Source organism: Rhipicephalus sanguineus, chromosome 4 (genome assembly GCF_013339695.2).
Source record: "Rhipicephalus sanguineus isolate Rsan-2018 chromosome 4, BIME_Rsan_1.4, whole genome shotgun sequence".
In the NCBI taxonomy this organism is placed as follows: Eukaryota; Metazoa; Arthropoda; class Arachnida; order Ixodida; family Ixodidae; genus Rhipicephalus; species Rhipicephalus sanguineus.
Genome location: NC_051179.1, coordinates 53,336,691 through 53,359,733, shown reverse-complemented (window position 1 = coordinate 53,359,733; position 23,043 = coordinate 53,336,691). Strand labels below are relative to the sequence as shown.

The following is a 23,043-nucleotide window of genomic DNA, read 5'->3' as shown; positions in this document are numbered from 1 at the left end:
CCCTGTGGTCCAGAGACTGACACAACCTCACTTTTTTTTAATGACAATAAGGATACGTTCTTAACGCTTACCAAGATTTCGAGCCGGTGCAGGGGCACCATTACTAATTTTTGATACCATTTTGTAATATCAACGTTGTAGCTCACATGCTCCAATTGTCCACTAGTCCTTGATGATCGATGTGTCCCATTTTTGGCATATCAGAAAAACTCAAGCACACAATATTTCTTCCTTTCTTTTCTCGCAGCTGTTCACATGACGGTCAAGAATGTGAGCGTAACAACGACAACTACGACAACGACTACAACAACGCCAGCTCCGAGGTTTGGGCAGCAAAAGCTCGAGGCATCCATGGAAGTCAAAGGTAAAGGGCGTTCTCGAACATCTAATTTACATCGGCGTGGCTCGGCGTGGTCAGACTTCCTTCACTCGTGAAATTAGGCTGTTACTTTTCACGAGCAATCGGCATCAATTCCTTGAAAAAATAGAAGGTGCGAAGGCATTGCTTAGAGCGTGCGACAAGTCCCTGTAACTCCACGCGTATTAGACAGATTCTAAAAAAATTTTGCGGCAGTCAATTCGTAAGACAATGAACTCCGATAGCGAGGTCATTCGATTATCACTTATAGAACTCTTGCAGGACCCCTTCAGAAACGTTTGTGGTTGATCGTGATTACTCACAAATCAAAGCATTCGGCAGTTTGTAGCGACACGGCGTTTTCGATGTTGCTTGAAATGCATTTGTATAGGCCTCGCTATTGTTCTAATTAACAACTGCAATTCGCCTCTTTCCATTACGTTCCTTCTTTCCCAGCCTTTGCACAGACTGAGTATCTGGATAGGGCATACTTACGGAGGCAGACTTCCCAGCTTCTTCATTAAGTAATCTGTTTTGATTGGCAGCACAGAAACGTACAGTTCATCAGAAAGCATCGCTCTTGTCACATGCTGCTTTGTTCAGCGCATATGGGCCGCTATTCAGAAAAACCCATCTCTTAAGCTAGAGAGTTTTTCGAAAGAGAAAATATATGCCACTATCTATATACATGACATATCATTAACAAAGGTGGTCGGCTAATGAGAAAGAACGCGTAACAATGAAAAGCTTCGTGTTCAACCCATGTTCACGCCCTTTCGTTAGTGTAGTGCAGAAAACCACAACTTTCTCATCCGTTTTGTTGTAGCGCAAGCAAGAACGAGGACACAAAGGAAGACGGGACAATTTACAAGAAAACGAAACACTAAATTACAACGTTTGAAAATTAGCGCTGTGTGTTGTCAAATGTTTCTTCGATCTATGAGCCCTTGTTTTTGCCTGGGCTACAGCGAAGTAGACGATGCTGTACCAGCAAGCTCATTTAGCCACCCTTATCGACTTGCCTTGCGGATAAACTCCCCGCCTTTCCTCCTTTGGCTCCCTCTCAGTCTCTCTCCACATTACTAGGGTGTTTTTTTATCTGCAGTGCAAATCAAGAATGATTAAGGGGTGACACTTTGCCGATCTCGTTCATCATCATTTTCTCTTCCCACCGCGTTTTTACGCAGGCTGCGACGTCAACGGTAGCTTCTATCAGGTGGGCCAGGTGGTGAAGAAGGCGAGCGGGCCGTGCTTGGAATGCATCTGTGACGCCAGCGGCATGATCAAGTGCAACCCCAAGGAGTGCCAGCCGCAGGCGCCGCTCTTGCTCAGGATGAACCGGTCCTACTTCAGGACGCGGTAGGCGGCGTCACGTCCGCCCTAGCTTCCCACTCCCGCCGCCAGGGAGAGAGAGACGCCTTCCTAGTTCCGACCCTTTTCGTCTATTATTATTATTATTAATATTATTATTATTAGTATCATCATGGCCGTCAATTTTCTTCACACGCCGGTAGGCCGGTGACCAGCGAGAAGGCAGTGTTTCCAGAGCTCTTTGGCCACAAAAAAACACGGTGGCGAAGCTTGTTGAGCTCAGTACACTGGTGAACAAATAGCGTTGAAACAAGTCGCCTAGTGATCTTACAATGGTATTATAGCGCAGTTGTAGGTAATGAGAAGTAAAATATTGAGGATACGTCCTTGCTGACGTCATAGACCCGTGAACAAGCACACACTGTTCGCATAAGAGAACTGAGAATCATTGGTTTAGAGTTCTTTATAAATGAACTGCGAGATGTCAACTGGGATGGCTGCAAAACTGCAATGGCAGCCGGTTTTTAGCTAGCTGTCACAGGAAACAGCGCCTCTTTCGGCTGCAGGCCAAGTGCTCAACCTCTCGCTCGAGGCTTGACGTCCAGAGGATTCAATGTGGGTCACGTGTTAGGAACGAAACAGCTTATAGGCGAGCACCGATGAACGGATGTACGCGCAGCCCGAGAGGCACGCGTATCTTGCTGCAGTGCGAGGATTTCATGAGCAGTTAGCATCATGATCAAGACGCCAGAGTCGCGCGCGTGGTCACTTTTAAGCAAAGAATGTATTACCTTTAGGGTACAGTCTAGATGTGGGCCACATTCTCAACGTAACCCTAACAGGGCGGCTTATACCGCGCGCGTTAAAGAACTCTGGAGACACGGCGCGCTTCTCTGGTCGCGTTCAGGACTACCGGCACAGTAGTATGAGGCCAAAAGAAGTAAGACTGGCTCGGGTCAGGAACCTCCTCGACGATTGCGAGTGAAAGTGAAACCCCGGCAGCCGGTGTCTCCACCGCCGACGATGTCGTTTCATCCACGCACGCATCTGGGGCGTCGTTGCGGAAGGACCAAACAAAAAACAAAAAAAAAACAAAAAGGAGCGTGAGGAAGAAGAATCGTGTGGGTACTATACTCCACACCGCCATCTCTCCTCCTCCTCCTGTCCCTCCCGCATCCCTCGCCACACCCACTCGCAACGAGAGTGCTCCAAAAAAGCCGCCGTGTCGTGTATACGCTGCACTGACTCACTTGTGAAACTGACGGTGCGCGGCGTTCTTTACCTGTTGACACGGCTCTCACTATCCTCTACGAGTCACCGTGCCGATGACCGAGCCGCTCTAGCAGCCGGCTGCCTTGCCGAGACTGTGTTGAGCGCGTCGGTGTCGTGTGTGTGTGAGCGCGCGTGCGCGTGACGTCGGAAAGAAGCGTGCGTCAAGGAGGACGACACGGGCGACGGCAACGGCCAGAGAGAGATGCGTGGACCTTTTCTTTTGTGCTCTTTTTTTTTCCTGGAAAGCGCAAGGTTGTGTTGTTTGCGTGAGTGCGTATTCGTGTATTCGTGTTTGTGTATGTCGTATGTATACCAGCGTATGTGCCTACGCGTGGTTGCCTCTCCCGCGCTTCCTTCTTTCTCTTGTCATTTCTTCTTTCCTGTATCGTCATTTCTATACTCTACATTTTCAGGCTTAACCACATTGTCGCACGTCCCTCAACGCGTTAGAAAAAGAGAGGAAACGCTTGCCTTAAGACTGCGTGAGTTGTGACAGAGAGCTCGACACGGGTTTCGTGCGCGACCGTCTCGTGTCCTTATTCGCTGGCTAGTTTGATCGTTGTTTCGTTTTGTTCGTTTTCTTCTTTTCTTTAGGTGCTCACGTCTTTACGGTGTCTTTTGCGACGCGCGTCGGCACGAGTGCTTGCGTCTCAGTCATGTTACGAAGTGAAACCGTTTATGCCCCGATGGTATACACTGCGAGCGCACGTCTTGTCCGTCGCGTCCGGCCCTCTGAGATGTGGCAGCTAAAGAGGTTTACGGTTCGGTTGCTCCTTGTACCCCACACTAACGCAATAGACATGAAGACGCTAGCCATCCACCATAACCTCAAGTGTGCACAGTTTCTTTTTTTCATGTGGCTCGCGTCGAAGCTCAACCGTATAGCAAGCCGTATAGTGTGGTCGATGTGACACCGTATTTCGTGCGTCGGTGTATAGGGAGCTGTTTTTTTTTGTTTTATTTCATTTTTTATTCTATCGTGCTCTCGTACTGCGTGCACGAAGCGCGATCCTGGAAACGGCGGTGTATTCATACATTCCAAGAAATCGCCCGTCATTACGCGAGTTTACTATGCAAACCAAGACACGCTAGCCCGCGAAAACGGCGCGCAGTGATATTATGCCAACAGGCGCCCGCATTTTTCTAATAGACATTCCGTTCTAGAAAAAAGAGGCGTGTCTCGTTTGCTCCGTCGGACTTACGGGAATGCGGCCCACCCCCCTCGGCCGCCGACGAAGGATGGTAAAGGTGGCGGAGTTAGCTATAACACAAACTCACACAGTGGAAGTAAAATGTTTTCTTAGTTTCACGCGTCTTATATGCACTCGCGATGTATGTACACAGTGGACCGTGGTAGAAGGAGTTGAAAGTGATCATTTGTAACTGCCAAAAGTTATTTTTTAACGCAGGAAAAAAAAAAGAAGCTGTCAAACTGCACTACTCACACTTTCCCGATGGCATTTGCGGACTGAAGACTCACCGTTAAGGCAAGGTGTTTTGAGGACCAACGATCATTCCATTTTATTTTTTATACCACTCGCGGTGCGGAGGTACATGTGTGCTGAATTTTGTGCAGTCTTAGCGAGCGGACTCTTGTTGAGTACGTACTTAATTTTGTCGACGTCTTTCTTGCCTTACTTCTCCTGGAAGATTTATACGTCTACTTGTTCTACAAAATTCTATGTCTTGTACTTCTAGAGGTACTTATGAGGTTACGTCTGGATCTGATCTTTATTTAGACATGATTCACCTTTCGCTGCTGCTATGCAACATTCCTGCAGTTGACGCCAAACGAAGGCAGCTGCTTAAGTTATGTGATACCAGGCAAGAAGATAAGATTTCGTATATTTACTATTCAGTACTGGCTTGTGAAATGCCAACACGGAAAGACTACAAAGCGCGTTCTGCAATACAAAAAAAAAAGGAAACTGAAGCAGACAGTCTACACTTTGGCTGTTTTTGATAACATTCCTATTGTCATGTGACTGTCACGTGGCTCCGGCGTAAATGCATTTATTTGGCACTCTCCTTGCCAACAGTCCTCAACAAGCGAAACCAATAATGTCAAGGGTTGAAAACAACCACACATTCTTCGGAGGTCAAGTGCCACTTACCAATGCGTTTTGCGAGCTCTCGCTCTTACTATTGACAAGTTACAGCCAAGGTGTCGAGCGAGTACAGCAAGGCGAGAGCTACTTACGAAGCCACGACAAAACCGTGATATTTATCTTTCTTCCAACCTTTTTTTTTTTTTCTTGAGGCGCTTGCAACGAAAAGCCGCTTCCGCCTTTCTATAGATGGTGCCAAAATAAATACCCCGCCATCACAGCATTATTTTTGCTAAGCTATACGTCTTCATTTATACACCGGACAAAGTGTAGAGGTGACGTGAGTAAGATGATGCGATTGGTGGTCTGCGAGAGAGATAGAGAGAAAGGGAGTGAGGCAGCTTTTTCGAGCGACTGCTCTCGCCTTATTTTTGTACCCACCAAGGTCGTCGCCCAACCCCACCGCTCAGGTAGCCAATGAAAAGCCCCACCTGCCGGTCACGTGTTATGGTCTCACGCCGTACCTTAAGCGCCTCATATGAACACGCGTTCAATATCGCACTGTCTCACAGTCATAGAGGTTTCAAACAGGCAGCCGCAGGCCGTCACCCCCCAATGCTTTTGACCAAGCATTGACACCAAGCCAACCAGTTGTGAACTTAATGCCTGTCATCCCCTCCTCCTCATTACCCTCAAAGTAAGCATTCGTACCAGGCCAAGCAGTTACGAACTTAAATTCGTTCCTCTATGCACACACTTCGGCATGCCGCATGAAAGGTTTCAGGGTTTAATGAGCCGAACGAAGCATTGTTTCGGGGAAAGCCAAGTGCCTCTCTGGAAGTGTCTGGTCAGCAACGTGTTGCCCCTTTGTGCGGCACTTCAGAGAACACGTGACTGATTACCGTTCTCTACGCGAGATTAGTTGCGTCAGCGTTTAAACATATCGTAACAGGGATGCTAACAATACGCTTATAGTCCGTGGTTACCTCTTTTACTGGTTACTGCTTAATCGATCGGACCCGCCCTATCCGTTCCACTGATACGTTAACTTCCTTAGTGGCGGTACAGGTCGCACGACAAGCCACGAATGTGTGTACGCGCCCGATAGCTTCTTCCGCTGACAACTCCTTCCTTTCTATTTGTTTCCGTATTCTTTACCCCTACCACTCCCAGATTGCTTTTCTTCCAGCACAGGGTGGCCAACTGTAAGAATGGTTCAGCTAACTTCCATGTCCTTGGCTGTATTGCATCTCGGCTCAGCCACAGTGTAGCCATTCGATTCAGCAAACACCCAAGCCGCTACGTCACTAACATTGCATTGTGCAGCCATAGCAGCAACCATTACGCCTTGAGTTTTGCTTCTTCATACCAGTGGATGTGTTTCAGTAGGCACGCCTTCGGAAGCGGCGCGCTGTATCCTCACACATGCTACTGGCTTATGCGTGAGCTGATGTTTGATAAGCTCGCTAGAGTGCTTTTTTTTTTGTCATTCTTAACTCACACTTCATTCGCCGCTGCGCAAGAAGATGGTTCTTGAGTATGCTGTGCATATTCAGGGCTCGAAACCAGTGCCTCCTTTTCCGCATGCATCGCATTTCGCCACGGGTTGCGTGACGAAAAGCCAGCCTTTTACATACGCGTTGGAGTGAATTCCGTGCAGGCACGTATTATGTGTTTGTTGTATTTTTTGTACTTGGGTGGCGCGAAAGGTGGAAGCACCTGAACGCACAAAACGAAAAACACTGTATCATAATGTGTGCAAGCATAGCTCTTGTCAATTTTTTTCACAGTGCATTCATTTGGTCCTGTTCTTTCGTGGTGGGCTCTGTTTTTTTTTTTCTTTGAGTTCTGTCCTCCTCGAGTGCGCGATCGATGTCTCGAGAACGGCTTCTTACGTCTATTTTTTTTTTTTTCACATAAGCAAAGGAGGCAGACAATTATTTTTTGGTGGAGTTGCGTGTATCTGTGGTTTTAAAATAGCTGTCTGTGTTACCTTATTTGCATCCTCCTACATTATTTCCTCTACTACGTGAACGTCCTCATTTTGTTACAATTCATTTTGATTTTTTTTTAAGTGAGTGTATGTGCATACCTTCAAGGGCACTGCTCCTGCTAAAGGCCACGAATCTGGTGATCCCAGAACCAGACGAGTGTCGTCTATGCTGAAGCTCAACGCACTCTGCGGTGCCGGCACCGTTCAAGATGAACTGTACTCGCTCCAAGTGTTTTTATCCCAACTTAACGCATTTAAACTTCGAAATCTGGCCTGCTGGTCGATGCAAACTCAATATCGATATGTGGTAACTCACTTGCCAGACTTAAATAACCCAACGCTTTGTATATTCTTAAGCAATGTATTCCGAATGAGCCAGTGTATATTCTGAAGCACCCAAATTTGTAATAATTACAAGCACAAATTGGTTGGTTTCTACCTGCAAGAGACGTGCTATATGTTTCCGGTCCCCAATTAGAGCACAATGTTTCTCATTTGTCGATCTTTTCATCTTAAGTTCCTTGAATTTATTTCGCAGAAACATGCGAGAAGTTGTGTTTTGTGAAATTCGACCTTCTCCTCGGTGCTTAAGGCTGAAAGGCCTTCTACGGCTGCCGTTAATTTACGTATGGGTTTGAGTTTAAAAGCGTGAAGGAACCCTAATGTTGTATCACTGCATCAGTGTTTGTCGATCGGTGTGCGAGATGGTGCGTCTCTGCTCAGCAGTTTAGGGGTTCAGGCTGTTGGAAGGTATGATCGGTATTATTGCTGCCATGTTCAGGTTTTTTTTGCTATACATGAATTGTGATTGTGTGTTTGTGTTTACTTCCATTAAAGAAAAAAATCTTACCAATACGGCTTTTCTTTATGCGTTCCTTAATCCAATTACAGTGCGCAGCTCATACCGCTGTGGTAGTTTTTCATCTATGGTTCACAGAAAGTAGACAGGCAAAAAAAGAACAAAAAAAAGAAAGGAGGACGGGAGACAAAGTTGCAGTGACAAATTGTGATGGTAAGTATCGGATTAAGCAGAGGCCCTGGCAAAAAAAAAAAAGAAAAAGAACTACACGGGCGCCGTCGGTGGCATTTTCCCGTACTAGGGTAAAATGCGAACACGACGTGGACAAGTGTATGAATACAGTTCCAAGAAAGCAATTACTACAAGTTGAATAAAACGAAAGAAGAGATGCTGCACTGTCTCAGGCCAGCGCTCCAATACAATCGCTCTCCACCAAGGATATTTCGATAAGGTTGAAACTTAAAAAAAATACTCGTGTGTTTAGTCAAACTACCATCTGACGGCAGCTACAGACTGACACTTATCGAAACCCGCTAGCATATAACAGATTCTACCATGACATCTATCACGACAACACCTGCAAGGTCTGAGGTATAGAATCTTCTACACCAAAACACTCTTGGAATGTGAGGCAAGTACAAAAGGCATTACTCCCGATGTTCTGCACAGATCAGAGCTCGCCGACCAAATCTGGGCCGTCCAGCATGTAGGCCCGCGAAGCGGCGGCTAGGCAAGGCCTGGACATACCGACGTGGGAGACCTGAGCCCTGCTCATGAAGCTGCAGGGCACTCAATTAAGCTTTTTACCAACCAACCAAGTTAGTCATTTCGGAGTGCATAAAAAAACACAAATGGTGTGAGCTAACCACGTCTACTCAGTGAGTTCGGAGGCGAAACTTTTTCAGGCCCGTGTACTTAGGTTTAGGTGCACATTAAAGAACCCCAGGTGGTCGAAATTCCCGAAGCCCTCCACTACGGCGTCCCTAATAATCATATCGTGGATTTGGGACGTTAAACCCCAGATATTATTATTATATTATCTTCTCAGTGAGTTCTTTTCCATCTCAGCTTCAGCTTGGCAATGTAAAGTGTAATGAATGAATGAATGAATGAATGAATGAATGAATGAATGAATGAATGAATGAATGAATGAATGAATGAATGAATGAATGAATGAGGTCAGAAATACAGAAAGGGCACAACAATAAAATGTCTTGTGCCGCGACGTTCAGATTCTAGTACTGGCTTTCACAGCACAGTTTCTTGTAGCAGTGAAAGCCGTCTTCTGGCTGAAGTCCACAAAATTTTACATTTCGAGGAAAGTTATTCTGGGCATTCTTTTCAAACATAGACGACTGCGAAAGCGCATACAACTTAGCACTTTCTGTCGCTTCCCAGTCTCCTCTTTTCTCGCCCTGTTTCACAGCGAAAAATCCCAACAGTCAGCAAATGCCAAACTTGCGTCAACACTTATAATTGTGCAGTATGAGCTCGAAAAAGAAATTAAGGTGCTAAAATAGAGTTTCATTAATTAGGGAAGTCACCTTGGTCTAACAGTCGCTAAGCGAGCATGGCGAAAGCAAGGAACACAGCTTGCCTTCTGTCCTTCCGGAGTCTTTCCGGAAGGACGGAAGGAATAAATCGACTGAAAAAAGAATGCATCATTGGCTGCTGGCTGTATCTGCCGTGAAAATTCATCGTAGAAATGAGAACATGCGTTCCTTCATTGCTAATTATCGCGTTCCAGAGTCATAAATTTTCCCAGTAGACGGACGCACCTTAGCAGGGTTGTACCATAAATCTTTCAAGCAGCAACGCGTGGGCGAATAGCGCCGAAACTGTCGTGTCTTACGCTTGAGAGAACAGCACGGGAATGGTTGCGTAAGTAAGAACTTGTTCGTGACCTCATTAGCGATGATTAATTGCAATGGTGGTGCTTGATCAACCTATGTCACCAGTTTTGCTCCTGTCTGCATTGCCTTTTTCAGGGGTGAACACTCCGTGCTCCACACTTGGAAAAGGGGTGTAAAATGCGGCGAAAGAAGACACTACCAAAAAAAAGTGGTAGAGAGACAAAAAGTGAAGACGGAAAAGAAAGAGAAACCTGCACACGAAATGGAAAGGTTCAGTGCATGGCACTCTGCAAAGTCTGCGACTCAAAGTCCACAGGAAAGTTCGAAACTGCATGAAACGGATGGCTGTCGTGTGCTAAAATGAGAAGATGAGTCGAATAGGAAACAAGCTAAAGTAAAACGAAAATAAAGATTAAAGATTTACGAAAACCACGCATTAGCATAATGCTGCGACACTTGCTACACGCTTTTTTTTTTCGATTTTTCTTTCTTTCTTTTCTTTTTTTTTTGCAAGGAGAGGATTATAGGGTACTTATTCGTGATGTTCCTCACTATAGTGGGCCTATGGAAACGCCTTCGACCGCACTATACAGACTAAACAGCCACTCTTCGTCGGAATGGCGAATTCTCTGGCACCTGTCTAGGTCACCTTGAGTGCATAAGGTGTTGAACGGATTGTCGCGCTTCTGTAGAAGACATGCCATTGCGTAGAGAGAGAGAATGAGAAAGTGTGAGAAAGCAAAAAGGACGAAATGTAGACAGGTCAACCAGAGACCCTTTTCATACCCTATTTCGGGTGTATAAGAGAACTGCGGACTGAGTACAGGACCCTGGAGGTTGTCTTTGAAGCACTGTTGTAATTCGGATGGGCGACAGCAATTAGTTGTGAAGTTGTGAGGCTTTTCGAATTCTTTGCCTTTCTTCCTCTTTCTTTCTTTAAATTGAAAAAAAAAATGATGTTGACCCTTTACATCTTTCGGACGACCCAGTTCCATTTTCATTAAGCATTTCACATCATAAAAGTAGCACGTCGAATGTATTGTCGAAAGTACGTCGAAAGCACTAGAAAAGTAGCAAGCCGACGGCGAAACCAAGTGGACGCACCTTCACGCTTCGCTCATTTGACTTCACAAGCGGAGCGAGAGATGCGTTCTACGTTCCGCTTCTCGCACAATCGTTCTGCGCACGCGCACTACAGTTCCTTCTACGCGTTTGTCCGTAAATCTCTAGCCTACGGAGGTCTCACCGGAGCGAATCGTGAACGCTCACCTTAAGGTGTCTATTATTCGTCTAGCAACTTCTGTCATTTCACTCCTCCAGAAGTGAGACAACTTGTCCTTTACCAGATGAGCAGCATATTGGCAGTGATACGAACTATGCAAGACATATCATCCTGTAACGTTGGGGCTGCGATCCCAGATCTTCCGCAATGTTTCCCTTTTACCCTTATGCCAGAGTCACCTTCGTGAAAACGCTTTGCATGTTCTGAAACACTGACGCTTCTTTATTCTGTTATCCATGAAATTACCTAATAGGCTTTTGCACACATCGCCTCGTGTCATTTGCACAACAAAAGCGTGGTGAAAATGATCGAGGGGATACTTGACCTTCGCATGCCTACTGAAGTCAATCTTCGCCGCACGGCTTCCACAGCCCCTGACATTTGGCTTTTCTGCTTGCCACGCATGCGACCATGAAAGCCGATGTCACAGACACTACGAATAATCGCTTGACTGCTGTGCTGCAGGCGTTACCTAGTAGCGCGTTTCGCCCCGAGTGCGAAATGAAGTTATGTCGTTATCTTTATTAGGGGCGTAGCTCCTCTTAGTCTAACCTTGTCACATCTCCGTTGTCCGGCGTAAACGGATCCCCCGTATGATGCAATAGATGGCGCTGTCTCATAGAAGTACATACAAACTGCAGTTCAGGGACGATATTCTAGATGGCGCTGTACACAATCTGTGTCTAGAGTCACTGTATATGCTACCTTTAGGTAGCAGAGTAGCGCATAGGTCCGGCTAGCAACCACGGCTATGCGGTGAAGTCGCACTTCGTTTTTGCAGGCGACATGCCTACCGTGTCACCGATTAACCTGTCTGGCGTGTCAAAGACCGGCGATAAGCATTGGCTGTCGATGGCAAGTGTTAATTCAGTTCGCTGCAGCGGCGGCGTCGAGAAATAAAAAAAATGGCCCAAGCGGCAGCTTCTCCGCAATGCATGGTTGCTAGCGGCGTTGGAAGACAGATGCGGAACTCTGCTACCTAAAGGTAGCATATACAGTAACTCTATCTGTGTCGTCATCACCATTTCTCGTCTCATTTCCTAGATGGCGTTGGTCCAATAGAATTGTGCGCAGTATGGCGCTTGTGTGAATCGACACTAGATGGCGCTGGAAGTGCCGCTGCTCTGCATAATATTACAAATGGGATATAAAACTGAAAATAAGAACATAGAATTAAAGTTTGGCAGCTTGTATCTAAATGACAAACAAATAACAAATATAGCCTCAAGAGTTGAGGAAAAAGTAGACGAACTACCAGGCAAAGACTGGAAGTGTAGTGAGCTGCTACATGTAATCACGAAAGAAATGGAAAAAGAGAAGAAAACTATTTGTTGGAAAGGAAAGAGAAAGCCAAAAAGTTGGTGGAACAAAGAAATCCGGGAGGCGATCGAGAAGCGACGTGAGGCGTCACGGGAGCACAGACAGGCAAAAAAGGGGAAGCGGCCACAGGACGAAGTCAACCAAATATGGGAAATATATTTAGAGCAAAAATCCACTGTGCAGAAATTAGTCAAGGCAAAAATTAAAGGTGAAAGTGAACGCTGGATGACAGAGATTCGCGAAAAGAAGAAGACCGCGCCTAGGATATTTTGGAGCCACCTAAAAGCGCTGGGTAGGAAGTCTGTCACAATGCAACAACATATGGTAGATGAAGGAGGAAATCAATTGGAAGGGTATGAAGCGCTAGGTTACATCCGAAAGATAACAGCTGATTCGTTTAAAAAGGTCGCCCCGGGGATTCCCCCAGTGAGTAAAAGTACGCAAAGGAGTGCAACCGACGAAGATGTAGTACTAGAGAATTTGAATTGGAAGAAGGCCGAAGGAAAAATTCCTAAGCGCACTACTCCTGGGCTTAGATGGGGTTCCCGTCAGCCTCATTAACGAACTCGGACATAAAACTAAAGAAGCACTGCTGAAAGCCGTAGAAAAGTGCTTACAGGAGAGAGAAATACCAGACAGTTGGCGAAAAAGTAGAATGAACTTAATCTATAAAGGCAAGGGAGAAAAGGATAACATTCGCTCGTATAGACCGCTAACCATTACATCGGTGCTATACAGGTTGGCGATGCAGGCAGTAAAATTAAAAATAGAAGCGTGGGTAGAACAAAATGATATTTTGGGAGAACTTCAGAATGGATTTCGAATTGACAGGCGGTTAGACGATAATCTGTTTGTTCTTACCCAGTGTATAGAAATATCGAAAATAGAAAACAGGCCCTTATACGTAGCTTATCTAGATATTACTGGGGCGTATGACAACGTTAATCAGGAAATTTTGTGGGATATACTGAAAGAAGTGGGCATAGGTGACGACTGTATACAGCTTTTGAGGGAAATATACCGAGAAAATACAGTTTGTATAGAATGGGAAGGAATAAGTAGCAAGGACAGCGTTGAAATTAGCAAGGGGCTGAGACAGGGATGTCCTTTGTCCCCGCTGTTATTCATGCTGTACATGGTGAGGATGGAAAAAGCGCTAGAAGGTAGCAACATTGGATTTAATTTGTCACACAAGCAGGTCGGCACGATGGTTGAGCAGAAGCTTCCAGGTCTATTTTATGCTGATGATATTGTCTTATTTGCGGACAGTCAAGATGATATACAGCGACTGGCAGATATATGCGGAAGGGAATGTGAGGCTCTAGGACTAGGATTTAGTGCAACAAAATGTGGATTGATGGTATTCAATGATCACGAAGACCATGTGGTCTTTATACAGGGCCAAAAAATACCGAGGGTAAGCGAGTACAAGTACCTCGGAGTATGGGTAAATGACGGGGATAGATATATGGAGGTACAAGAGAAAGCATCGGTAGCAAAGGGAAAGAGGAATGCTGCAATTATGAAGCACAGAGCTTTATGGGGATACAATAGGTACGAGGTGCTTCGAGGGCTGTGGAAGGGTGTGATGGTCCCGGGGCTTACATTTGGGAACTCAGTGGTGTGCATGAAGTCAGAGGTACAATCAGGAATGGATGTAAATCAAAGAACGGTGGGCCGCCTCGCGTTGGGCGCTCACGGGAAGACGACAAATGAGGCGGTAAAGGGTGATATGGGATGGACAGGCTTTGAAGTGAGGGAAGCTCAGAGCAAAATGAGATTCGAAGACAGGCTGAGGAAAATGAAGAACAGTAGATGGGCAGAGAAGGTTTTCGGGTATTTGTATAGAAAAAGCGTTGACACGCAGTGGAGAAAAAGAACTAGGAGGCTCACCAGTAGATATACGGCTAGCAGTGCGGGCGATATGGCAACAAGGAGCATTAAGCGGAAGGTCAGAGAGGCGGAGAGGACTTATTGGATGGCAGCGATGGAAAAGAAGCCGGCTCTGAGTAACTACCGAAAGGGAAAAAACGAAATAAGGAGGGAAAGGTTTTATGATATTTAAGGGGAAGCGCTTTACTGTTTGAAGCAAGGTCGGGCTGCCTTAGAACGCGTAGTTATAAAGCGAGATTCAGTAACGAAGAAGAACAATGTACAGTGCTAGCGGGGGAACTAAGGAAACGATGGAACATGTACTGATTGAATGTGGCGATATTCACGCAGGTATACGTGTGGGCACGAGTCTACATGAAGCCTTGGGTTTTAGGGACAACAATGGAAAGCTGCACACGTCCGCGATAGAAATAAGTAAGAGACGGTTAGAGTATTGGTGGCAGAAAAGTAGAGATAAAGAACAAAAATAAATAATGGGGGAAAAATAAGGTCATTCTGCCTTAAGAGGCAGAGAGATGGACCGTGAATTTATATTTTTTTGGTATAATAACATAGATTTAATCAGTGTAGATGGGGTGTTGGGCCAACATGAAACAAGAAAGCTTTTTTTTTTTTTTCCTTCGAGCCTGGTGGCAGACATGTCGCCGCCCCGTTTTAAAGGGGACGCTCATAGCATCCATCCATCCATCCTCTCCGATTGGCTGCTGCGCGGGCTGCGCGGGGATGTGCGGGGAGCGAGCGCCTCTCTGATTCTCCTGGATCGTCGCCGTACGTGTGGGATCGTTGGCGGAGCATAGACGATGCACAGCAGCGGGCGCTTCGCTTGGTGGCAGCCAGGCGGATCCCGTGACGGTGCGCGCCAAGGACGCCGCTGCGAAACGGGCTCAACGAGAAGCGAATCCCGAGACCATGATTGCTTCAGGAGCTTCGCCCAAGCTCTTCATCATTCACACGTGGATATGCTGTAATTTTTCATTGAATGTAGACTTCTGAAATATCCTTAACTGAAAGAAATGCACTTTGTGGTTTACGAGCTCCAATTCGACACTTGGAGCTATCCTATAAAGCTACTCCGAGGCCGAAGAGCACGGTTTTAAGCTAACATTTTGACAGGTTCTTGATTCGAAGATCTCTGGTGAAGACAGTCAATGTACATTACTTACGCTGCTAGGGTTTTGATCGAAGAGTTAAAGTTATCGCCGGATCTTGGCTGTGGGGTTGCTCAGTGAAGTGGTGCCATTTCTTATAGTGCTGCTTCTACCCTTGACACTTGGGATAGACATCAATATATATAATTACCTGACAAGAAGTAGCCGGCACCATATGTTGGCGCCAATGTCTTATAAATTCATGTCAACGAAAATACCTTTTTTTTCTTATCATGCTTTGCTGTCAGCCGAATGCACGGAGTGACCACTCTGCATTTTGTTAGGTGGAGGCGGAGCGAGATAGGCGAAAAAGCAAGAGGGGTGACAAGTCACGTATCCTATAGGTGAGGCAGACTGCTTCTCCGATCAGGAAAGTGTTCAAGGTACTCCAGATGCAGCCAAGTAATGTTTTTTTTTTTTTTGTCAGCTGTGAGTTGTGACGCCACGCTCTTAAGCGAGTGGACGGTTAATTCAAAGTACACGGGAGAGAAAACGGAAATGAAGGAAAGGCAGCGAAGTTAACTAAATTTTTAGGAGAACTCGTTGCTGCGCTAGTTGGTTCAGAATGCTACACTGCAGAGCGCCAATTCGGTACAGGACGTAGAAGAGCACAGAGTTTAGCGCTTGTCCTGAGCTGTGCATGCTTATCTACGTCATGTACAGAATTTGCGCTCTGCAGTTTAGCATAACTTCATTTTGCGCAGTTTGCTACCGTACGCGTGGGGAGGGGAATGGTGGAGCAGATGTGCATATAGACGACGACGGGTTTGCATAGCTCGACCGGGTTTTGCCGTTGGTGTTGACGCAAAACCGCTACTGCAACGTGAGTTATCGCGATGTCACTGTCAATGTTGCAACGGTTGGCTAAGCCACCCACAAGGTGTGAGAATCCAACGCAAGACCGTAACCGCAGGCGTTTCCTTAGGTGCTTATCTAAGCTTAGTGCCTCTTGGAACGCTTCAGAAATTTTGCTTCGAGAAAACAAAAGCTAACAAATGAATGTAGCTAAAAAGAAGAATTAAGAAACGAGGAGAGATAAACAACGGCCACGCGGAACTTGGAGCCACAGTGGAAGCCCTGTAACAACCTCGCGCAAGCGGCGTTAAACGGCTTAAGCATGCGAGCATTAAGGAAAACCGCACTGCAAACAATGCACGGTAACTTAAATAGACATCTTCCTTATACGGCGGAACGGATGGGTTAGTCGACGCAAGCAGCGGGACAAATGGTTTCTTTACGAGACGAGCAAATAACAAAGACGACACGCGTCTGTTCTGGAGACTCGCGAACAAACCACGGTGTACGCACATGGCCGTCTGCATACCACCGTCACGTCATCTACCCTTTCCTATAGTCGCATCAGAGCCAGAGGCTATTACGTAAACGACTTACGACAGACCACGGGACCACGTGCTCAGGAAAAAATATCGCCCGTCGTATTAAAGGGTCATTCAATACGTGCTTCTCTTAAGCTTGAGCTGCCGCATTCCCAGCCGGGTTATTTCCCCATCTCTCTCTCTCTTTCTGACTCTCTCACACTAACGACATCTTTACTTACTCCTTAAAGAACCACACAGTGTGCTCCCGTGAACTCTTGCTTGCAGACGCTCTTGAGCAAATTGGGGCCATCTGGTCTGCTCTCTTCTCAATATACTCTCGGGGCAACGCACTTTTCTGGTCTGCAGAAGCAGAGATAGCATATGCGTTATGACGCCATTTGCGAAGACTGAGACGCCTTGCGAAACCTTGAAGCAGTGTTCAGACACATGATTTGTTTGACAATCGCTTGCCGTTGACCCTGAAGGATGGCGCTACTGTCACGGCGTAGGCCTAATGGTCCTATTCTAGAGCATTGCGCATTGTTCACTAAAACCAAAAGCTTCCGAGAATCTTTATACCTAGAGATTTGCTTTATTTATATTCTCTAACGCAGAACGCTTCTCGGGCATATACTTCGAGCCGAATGGCGACACACTCCTTTTGCAGTGCTGAGAGCGGTGAGCGGAGCAATACTAAACTTGACCCCTTCCCTTATGCAACGTTAACATGGAAGCAGAATACAACTTTTTTCTTTAGCAACCCGCCTGCACGAATGTAAATAAGCGACGTTCATCATGTCATACTTTCATAATCCTAAATTAACACGATCTCGGTGAGTGAGGTCTTGATTAACCTGGTTTTAATTACACGCTACTAATTAGCGTCGTGTTAATTAGCATGGTCTTAATTAGCTTGATTTTAGCTTTTCATGGCTTCATTAGCACGGTCTTAGTAAGACGTGGCTTACTTAGCTCGGCCTTAGCATCAACTTGATTAATCAGCTTCGGCATAGCATGTCCTGACTTAGCTACGTATACCGCCCAGCTAATTAGCTAATCAGCCGAGCGCACGTACTCGGGGAGCGAGCAGACGACGAAGAAGAGGACTAAGAGGGCGCGCGCCGGCCGAGGAACGCACTAGAATGTACAGGCCGACCGTCAAGGGTGTAGCCAAGGGGGGTTGGGGGGTTCAACCGCCTCCCCCCCTCCGACAATATTGAATTTTGCTGGCTTATATATACATGCACATATAACATGCGCACGCACGAACACATAAAGTACGGTTGAACCTCTCCCCCCCCTCCCCCCCCGTAAAGAATTTCTGGCTACGGCCCTGCCGACCATGGTGATTATACACGTGGCCTCGGCGATTAGCTCCAGCCGCGGTGTTGTAATGCGCTCGGTCGGAACTAATACCTGAGGCCACGGTGCTGATTATTTTAATCGATACTCAGCGCACACATTAAACGCTTGAAACGAATTCAAATTGCCCACGCACACAGAAAAAATATAGTTAGTAGAACTTTCTGCTACTTTTCTTGCATGGGTGCACTTGTGCACTCAGTGGAACGACAAACAAATGAAAGAAGGTGTCTCTAGTTTGAAGACACCACCCAACCTTCTCGACCGCCCTTGACGTGACGCCGCGTTCCATCGTAACCAATGGAACGGAGCGAGCGCTGAGGGATGGATTTCACCTTCTCGTACTGTTAGCTCGTTCAAAAGGGGGTGTCGCCAGAGCTCGGAAAGATCCCGAGTTTCGCCAAACTCGGGCCATCCTGCATAGCACGCCAGAAAATAATATCGAGTCCATTTGGTTCAGAAGCACTTAGAGCAGGCATCGCTGGGCGTCATACTGAATGCAGCTGCACAGGACGTGTTCAAATGTCTCTTCGGCTCCTGAGTCGCATGTAGAAGGTAAGAGCAGGATGGGCCGACCCTAGTTCATGGATGTTCGGAGTTAAGAGTGCTACCTCTTCATTGTGCACTAAGGGCAATAAAGTAGGCGATAGCGAGCACTTCATCTGGCTCTATAAGAGCTTCTGTTCTGATAGGAAGAAATCTGGACACCATGAGAGTTCCCTCAGGAGTACATCGAACAGACAGTCTTCCCAGAAGGACCACAGATACTGAGCAAGGAAGTGCTCCACATTATTCCGATATTTCCGCGAGAGACTGCTGGTGTAAGGGTATTCATGATGGCATACTTGACGAGGAAAAGACGCTCAGGTGGAGAAGCCGCCAGTCAAGCAAATCCCGCTTGTAACTGCTTCACCCGTCCTCCCATCACAACAGTGGCGTACATTTGGTAATAAAATCACTCTTAACCGTCTTCCCAATGCGGCGAGTATACACTGCTTCTCGTATTGTACTGTCAGCAACTTACTTTACTACAAGAGTACACAATGAATTAGCGACCCCGACGACCATTGTGTGAGAATATAAGCGTTCAGGCACTGCAAGTGTTTGTTGTCACGAGAAAAAGAGATAACTTTTTAGCGATGCGAAACAATATGCACATGTGATTTAGTGTGGAGTGAACCTACCTTCAATGTGGGCGCTAATAAATGGCATTGCCTCGGCTGTATATATGTTCGCAACAGTGCTTCTTCACCGCCAACGCACCGCCATATACCCCCCCCCCCCCCTGTTCTCTTTCCTTTGGCGATACAACCTAACTACTTACTTTACCGCTGAAAAAAAAAACATAACAGAAACAAAGTGAACGAGCAGCGTTCAGTGGAGAAGCCAGCTAATTTTATCCTCGATGGCATACCGCGAATTTCCCGGCGTTAAAAGTCGTGCCGAATTTATAACGCACTCAGCAAACTTGCTTCCTTCCATGAAGTGAGCGACAAGGATTTCCCACAAACTCTTTCTAGCCCAGGCATTTCTTTCCCTCCCACTCGCACGCGCGTCGACGAGGAACGGTCCACTTCCTCTTTCCTGAGCTACAGCTCGTGCGCCCAACCATACGCTCGCAGGTTTCGCCACCCGTCGCCTGGATGGCGCTCTCTGTTCGCTCCGGCTGCAACGTCATCGTTGCTTCTCTTTTCATTTCTCTCCCTGGCTAGTGACGTCACGAAGTATCTTCCTTCGTCTCTCCGCTATGAGATCCCTCCGTCCAACTTGCATTGTAGCCAGCGGTAGAGGTTGGGAGGGAGAGAGGGGGGAGGTGTAAGAGGTGCAAGCATCTTCCAGGATGATAGAGGAGGAGAAAGCTCTCTAAAGAGAGAGAGGGCGAGTTCAGAACTATCTTCTACCTTCCTCCTCGGGTCGAGAGCCCTCACCGCGGGCGTTGAGCCGGCCGCAGCCTGTGCACGCCGGGATCCTCCTGAGGCGGCGGCGCCGGTCCGCTCGAGCGGCGGATGCAGCAGCAGCTGACGACGGCAGTGCCACGCGCAGCACCACCGCTCTCTTCCTTCTTCCCACCTGAAGAAGAGGAGGAAGAGAGGCGCGTGATCCTCCTCGGACTCGCTCTCCGCCTTCCGCCTGCTTCCTCCTCTGACTTTCGCTTCCCACCCCCCATTTTTTATTGTCCGTCCGTGAGACGCCGCCGCGGGATGTAGCAGCCGACAACGGCGACGTCGTGATTCGTAGTGCTGCTCAGTGCTCTCAAAGTGCTCCGCGCTTAAGTCAGGTACGCATCGCGCGGCGCTCCCTCTCCGCTGCATGCTCCTCGGTGCGCGTTGTTTTGGGCCAACGCTCCCCCGTGGTTCGCGGTGGCGTGTGCGTATCATCGCTCCTTTCTGTGGGTCGCCCCGTGCGAGTTCGGGACACTTCTCCTGGTGCGAATAGGAGAGGTGGTGACAGCGTGTCCTCCCACTCCTCGTCTAGATAGTACGAGTCGTTCGACTACGCCCTGACTGACGGCTTCGATTGGAGTGTCAGCGAACAAACTGGTATAGTGCCGTTCCTGGAAGTTCGCAACAGCGGAGAATACTATCTTCGTGCGCTCTTTATTTGGATTGGCCACTCGCCGAGTTAAGTCGGAAGGAAAGTTTCTTCCCGGCTGTCCTTCGTAGAGACGGTATGGTACATTGTCACAGCCTGACAGCCCAGCATTAGTGACAATTGCGACTCTACACCCAAACCCTGCTTCAACCAAAACGCTGCGGAGCAAAAAGTGGAATCACTCTTGCTGAGACAGCTGCGGGCTTTTGAAGTGTCAAAAAGAAGAAAAGAACGCTGGTATTGAAGCTTTGAAAAGGAACGCTCCTGTGACGACAGTTTGTGCGGGCGAGGAAAGGGAACCTCTGGTTCTTCGCCGAGTTATCCGTCGTCACCCTCTGTGGGACGTCCGAAGCGGACCAACACAGTGGTGGGAGGACATCATCGCCGAACTTCTGAAAGCCTTGGGATAGCTCGAGATCTCCTTTTTCGGCGACACCACGAACCTGGAGTTGGCTGTTTCGGCCGAAAGCAACCAGTCGTCATGATGTCGAAGTTAAAAGTGGCCGCCGTTCTCCTATTGTGGACATTGACGGGACCCTGCATTGCAGGTAAGCCAGCTTTCAGCCCTTTATTTCTCGACATACTGTCGCGCGGCTAATCTTTCTTCCTGCAATACAAGCGACGTATTATACAAGGGACGATGCCTGCGCATCAACCACGTCCCTTACGGATTTTGCTTTCAAAGGAATTGACGACGGTGTCTCACGGATATTGGCGAAAAGTGTCGAATGCGATAAAGCAGCATTGGATTACGGGCAAAGATGCTCGTTGGCAAAACGGCGAAACGACGCACGATGTAACTGAGCCACTTTCATAGTAAACGAGTAGTAGTTTCGTCATGTATCAATACTTCATTTATGCGTTGTACAAATTCAAAAATTCTACTGCTTGTAGGCATAGGCGTGCGCAAGGTTCCCCTTCAGGGGGGGGGGGGGCGAAGGTTCGTCGCAGCGCCCCCCCCCCCCGCTTCCAATGATGTCAATGTATGGCGCTGACGTTGCCCCACCTCTTCCTCCCCCCCCCCCCCCCCCCCCCCCGTGTGCGCACGCCTATGCTTGTGGGGACGAAAGTCTGACTCCACAGTGATTCTTTCGGAATGTAGTGCTTACGCGAAACTCTCTTCCATAGAAAAACTGAACGCCAGGTTTGTGCGCAATCTTTCGCGCCGGGTACTCGCGCTTTTCCCAGGACGCGGCATCAAGAGCTACGGTACTTCGACATCAAACACCTTATCACTTTCGTGTAGGTTTCACGTCACGCCGGAGGTTATAGCTTCGTGTAAAACTGGCATCGTCAACTTTCAACGGGAACACGGTGCTGCTAAACGTTTTATTTGCTTCCGTTCTGCAGACCTCAAGAAATTATAATGTATCATCTAAACCAAAGCAGGCTGACGAGTGTTGCTCCCGTTCCTTTACGACGATGTGCAGAGAAGACTAAATTTTAAAAAATATATATGATTCTTGTCAGACCATTCTATTCCTTTCTTTTCATCCGCTGTTGAAAGCCAACCGAACCAGGTGATAAAGATGGCGGAGCATTGCTCAGACCGTATAGACGAGCATGGAAAAGGAACAAATACTATTGAAATAGAACCATCGCGTTACAACCGGGTCCAAGACATCTCACGGCTGAAGGAAACACACGCCGGCACAGCAGCGTAAAACAGCGTACTGCAGCCGCAAGGCGTTACTTTCGCGTGTTCACGCAATTAGAAACTGGAAACGTTCCCTTTGTTTCCGCTTTCATAAAGAAAACGGTCTGCACGCATGCGCGCGGCCGTTGACACGTGACACGACTTCACGGACGTTCGGAAGCCCCGTACTGCGAGTCACGCTTATTCGTGCTTACGCACGGGAGCTAGGCTCTACTGTTAGCTTCAGGAAATACAAAAACTGTGCCTGGAGCTGGAAATAATGCGTATGCCTCTGTCGGACTATTTCGGTCACTTGTCCTCAATTTAGCTTTTGTTCTGCACGAACGAGCACTGAAAACGTGTTTTTTTTATGTTCTATTTTTTTAACCATTCGACGCAGCCGACCGTCTGCTGTCGCAGTTTACCCTGATATACACGAGTATAATGATAAGGCCGCGTTAATATACTAGTTAATTTAGTTGACGTTACGGGCTGCACCTAGCAAAGAAAAATCCGACTGATGTCTTCGTTCGTGCTTCAAAATAAATTTTTTATTCATCTTTTCCCACAACAGATTCAACTTTTCTATCATTACTTTAGAAAAATTTATTTTATTTGTTTGTTTGTTTTTGCTACAAACACACACACACACACATATGCGGAAAGGTTTCGGGACCTGGTTTAAATAACTTATCTTAAATAGCATATGTTGAGACGTAGCTAAAATAATATGCATACGCTGAAGTCAGGATGCATGTTCGGGGAAAACGCTCTTAATTTGCAAGGATTTCCGGTGCCACGCGCATTTCATTTTTTGTCGGTTCTCCGTGATGCATCAGCGAAAGTGAAAAGGTTAC

At 47.2% G+C, this 23,043-nt stretch overlaps 2 protein-coding genes across 2 annotated transcripts in view; both read left to right on the top strand.

The window, feature by feature from the left end:
- LOC119391205 (mucin-2) overlaps positions 1 to 7,835 on the top strand; it is a 148,351-nt gene extending 140,516 nt beyond the window's left edge. The window contains exons 22-23 of the mRNA XM_049415194.1: positions 248 to 364; positions 1,546 to 7,835. Of these exons, the coding sequence (XP_049271151.1) occupies positions 248 to 364; positions 1,546 to 1,721 (293 nt within the window). The 3' untranslated portion in view covers positions 1,722 to 7,835. The remainder of the gene's footprint in view (positions 1 to 247; positions 365 to 1,545) is intronic.
- A 12,782-nt stretch (positions 7,836 to 20,617) lies between these two features.
- The window catches only part of LOC119391204 (uncharacterized), a 571,776-nt gene continuing 569,350 nt past the window's right edge, over positions 20,618 to 23,043 (top strand). The window contains exon 1 of the mRNA XM_049415193.1: positions 20,618 to 21,098. Coding sequence (XP_049271150.1) covers positions 21,032 to 21,098 — 67 coding nt within the window. The 5' untranslated portion in view covers positions 20,618 to 21,031. The remainder of the gene's footprint in view (positions 21,099 to 23,043) is intronic.